At 29.7% G+C, this 4630-nt stretch overlaps 1 protein-coding gene across 1 annotated transcript in view; it reads right to left on the minus strand.

Moving 5' to 3' along the window:
• LOC105622832 (proteasomal ubiquitin receptor ADRM1-B) overlaps positions 1–2797 on the minus strand; it is a 5158-nt gene extending 2361 nt beyond the window's left edge. The window contains exons 1-4 of the mRNA XM_012204243.1: positions 2597–2797; positions 2293–2409; positions 1445–1781; positions 1241–1386 (exon numbers count right to left, since the gene is read on the minus strand). Coding sequence (XP_012059633.1) covers positions 1241–1386; positions 1445–1781; positions 2293–2409; positions 2597–2797 — 801 coding nt within the window. The remainder of the gene's footprint in view (positions 1–1240; positions 1387–1444; positions 1782–2292; positions 2410–2596) is intronic.
• Between the last annotated feature and the right edge of the window lie 1833 nt (positions 2798–4630).

Genomic DNA, 4630 nt, shown 5'->3' on the forward strand with positions numbered 1-4630 from the left:
GAGAGAGAGAGAGATACTTATTTTAATATCTCTTTTATTAATTTATCTCTTTTAAGATTTAAAATGTACTAAACAGTACATTTTGAATATACAGATATGTAGTCTTGCAACTATTATAGGATGAGAGAATTTAATCTTATCTTTTCGTATTTGAAAAAATACGTTATTTGTGTGTGTGTATGTGTGTGTGTGTGTGTGTGTGTGTGTGTGTGTGTGTGCGCGCGCGCGCGCGCGCGTGCGTGTAAACTAACTCATAAAAATTGAGTTTATCCAATAAATATTATCATTATTAATTAAATTGATTTATTTTTGATACAAAAATTTATCAAATTATTCCTAGAAATATTATAACAGTGTAAAATTTTTTTTGAATAAGATACAAACGCAAACGCAATGTATAATACATATTCCTTTAAGAAATTAATCAAATTTTGTAATTGACATTTGATTGATGATTTTGATAAATAAAAGATCAGATTTTTATAAAACATTTAATACTGCAATCTTTGTATTAAAAAATAAAAATAATGACATGCACATGTTTATAGCAAAGTTGTTAACTTTCGATAAACGCTTTATAATGCAATTTCAATGTATGATGTTTCATTATTATTGATAGTCTTGAAAACCATTTATAGGATGTTTCAGAATTATAAAAAATATTAATTAATCCTCTTCAGCGAATTTAAAGAAAACGTTCTTTTCTTAATAAAAAAATTGCATTTCTAATTTTATGTATTCTAGATTTTAGTAATTAAGTTAGAAAAATTTATATCAAATAGATATAAAATTTAATATTAATAAAATAAGGATAATTTTATCTTTTTTTTCTTTAAGTTTAATTTATTAAAAGCTGCAATTATTTATTACGTAAAAATTTTAGACGCTTTGGCATTTGCATTAAATGAAAATATGAATTGATCGTGAAAAGACCAAAAAATTTATGATTGAAAGACTATTAGGAAAATTTTAGGATACTCTATATAAATGGATACTTGTAACCAGCATATTAACACTATGACAGAGGCATCTTCTACTCACAAAACACTAACATCTTTAATTACCTGTTATTCCATGCAGAGTCAAAGTTCAATTATTACAATTTAAAAAAATAGTATGTACATTGCATTATATTTGCACCAGTCATTTTTTAGAAAATTCAATTTTCAATTGAAGTTTCAATTCAATCCAACGGTCAGATTAATTCAGTAATAGATATGAAAAAGCAATATGATATTACCTGCACAGTTGGCTCCGTTCGAGATGGAGTCGGAATTTCTGATAGAAAATTCTGCAAATCGCTAAGTTGTATTCTATTGCTTGGAGCTGCTGCTGTCGCAGCAGGCGTGGACGGAGTTGTTGTTCTCGTTGATGATTTATTATTACCTAGATAAATACATCATTAGGATATACTGCTTTATTTGAACAAACAATTTAAACTCACTCGAAGATTTAGAATCCGTATTAGGTCCAGGAGTCAATGAATGAGGCGGTCTAGTTACGTTCGTAGTGGCTGGAGTAGATGAAGTTGTAGTGGAAGCCCTTGTACTCTGAACACCATGTGGTCTATTCATTGTACCTAATAAACTGCCCAGACCACCGATTTGACCAACGCCGCCAAACAACTGTATAAGCTGTTGCTGCGACATGTTATTCAATAGATTCTGAAGATCTCCTTCAGCATTGGTACCACCACTTCTCTGGGATCCTGGAGTTGGTGGATTATTTAGTACATCATTAATCTTTCTGCAATGCTCCTCATCTTTATCGGTTTTAAGATCCTATACAAAGAAAATATGCATTTTTTAAAATTATGTTTAATAAATATATATAATATAGTTTGTATATAAATATGTATATATGTGTACAAATGTATTCATATAAGGCATATGAAGGACAGAGGTATATGTGATCTGTTACTTTTTCTATCACATATCGCATAATAAAAAAAAATAACTGTCTTCTCTTACTAATGTTTCTAATGAAAGCATATGGCATCTATTACATAACTTTATGTTTAATATATAGACAGCTGATTGTAACATAATATAGGATAAATATCAAATGCTTGCTAAATAAATATATAATGCAGATATAAATCAATTTATTTTAATAACTAATAATTTTGTAAGAATGCTATTTCATTTGCATTTTCATTATATGACAAATGTACAGGACAGAGAGGTCCTTGAATCTTTCTATCTTGTAGCCAATAACAATGAAAAATTTGTCGACAAAAACACACAAATGAATAGTGTCCTAATTGTATGTTACAAAATTTATTTTATATACCTGTAGCCAAAAGAAGAATTTTTTATTCGACGACTTAAACCTCAAAAGATATACTCTGCCAGTCTTACACTGAGGAACATGTTTAAATTCGCAATCATCAGGAAAGATAATTAAGTCCTGAAAAACATATAGTATAATACTTTAGATTATAGAGGATATATGATGTATATTAATACAAACGGCAAATCAGGTGTGAAATAAAATAATTAAGAAGTGTAGTTTCTCGGCGCACAGGATTGAAAATCGCTTTTTCATTTATATAATTTTTTTAGAAATTCATTAAGAGCAAGAATAATCATCGTACGTCTTCAATTACTCCGGTCGTTCGGTCCTTCCAGCAGAAATGCATCAATGAATCGTCGGACTGATAAACGTAGAGCTGGCCCTTCCGCGTATCCGGATAAACCATCTTTCCTTTCACGGTCATTTTGCCAGCTTTGAATTCGACAAGATTTTTCGAGGCACCGCGAGAAGCATTATTACCGAAAAGCGCACCGCTTGACATGTTTACCGATATAAAACGAAAATTTCCGTACGAGACTCTTGAACAGTCAACTCACTCCTAGTTGCTTCTACTTTAAGCTATTTATCACTTATGATATGATGGGTGCATTCAGAGCCTCAAGAAACGTTATTAGCTTTATTGTGTCATTCCATCTTTGTCTTCAATCTAATAAACGATGAAGATAGAATAATACCACATGATACACATAATATTAATAACGTCTCTACGAACGTACTCGATACGAGCGCTGCCTTACGAGACCTGCCGATGACATTGCATTTGATTGCATTTCAAGATGGCGATGCGAAACAAGCCTATATCAGAGAGAAATTTGAGAGAGGACATAAGAGCCATTTTCCTGTAACTGCAAAATGCTCCCGCATATTACTGCCCTCTGAAGAAATGAATACAAATTACACAACACATCCTTTTTTTTTATGCTTTTGGCTGCGTTCCACTTAATGCTCACATCGCTCGTGGAATTATTTCATTCTTGTCGTTTATCGAATATTAAACAAGAATAAACAATGTTTGCGAGCGTTAAATGGAATGCAGCCTCTGATGATAAATCGCTGAAATCGTTAAAATCTTTATTAATTTGATAAATTTGTTTCAGCGATTTCAGCGCGATTTACTTCTATCAGAAGTACCTGATTTATTTCCGTACAGAGCATATACAATTTATTATAAATAAACAATTTTACAAATACATTCTAAAGATGTCAAAATATATGTTAAAAATATTTAATATAATATTTATATACTTATAAAAATAATGAAAATTAATCCAAAACACGAAACAACATTGACCCAATATGTATATAATAATAGGACATCCAAAATTAAGGGGTGTATATTAAAGGTTAAAGTATAAATAATAAGAGTTAAAATATAAATAAGTAAAAATTTAAAGTATATATTTTAAATAAAAAATATAAAAAAGTTATTTAGTATTTAGTATTTATTAGTTATTTAGTATTTATTATTTTAAATAACTACACTTCTGATTTAGTTTTTATTTAGTGTTTTAAATAAGTTTCCTGATCTATTTTATATTTTTTATTTTAAATAAGTCGTAACAGTTAGTTTATCTAGCCATGATCAGCATTAGTTTAAAGAATTTTTAAACACAGAATTATTTACAGCAATAGTAGTATCATGAATTAATTTTTTAGCTGAAAAATTAAATAATGATTAACAAGATATTTAATACTTTCAACCAAAGCTATATTCAGCGCAAATTGTTTTGCAATTATTGATGAAAAATTGCACATATTTTTATATAAAGGATGTACAGAATATTATCAACATTTATTTAAGTAAGAATCATTTTAGAATATAATGAAAATTGAGACAAAAATCAAAAATACTTCACACACGTGAATAATTATTAATTACATTTAAAAGAATCGCGCAAGTAATACAGAATTAAACTAATGCCAGAGAGGCCACAAAGGAAAATCGTGAAATGTACGATATAATATACATTTGACAAAATTGTGTAAAATACGAATAATTGAATAAATAATAATTGAATATTTTTCAAACACAAATAGTTGGGAATCCAAACGGCGCGTGGCGAACAGCGAGGGGTGGAAGAGCACGTCACGCGGTGGTTGACTACGTCATCACTATGGCATTCGCTCGGCGACCTCGGAGCGAGATATACGTGGTATGAAACATTTCGCGTGTTGCAATAATCCACGAAAATTAAATGTCTACGAATTGATTAATGTTCATAATTTGCGACGTGAACATGTCGAGCGACTGCCGTTCGTATATAGTTATACTATCATATAATTATACGCTCGAAATATGCGTCGAGATTTATAA

The sequence above is a fragment of the Atta cephalotes genome (genome assembly GCF_000143395.1).
Source record: "Atta cephalotes unplaced genomic scaffold scaffold00049, whole genome shotgun sequence".
In the NCBI taxonomy this organism is placed as follows: domain Eukaryota; kingdom Metazoa; phylum Arthropoda; class Insecta; order Hymenoptera; family Formicidae; genus Atta; species Atta cephalotes.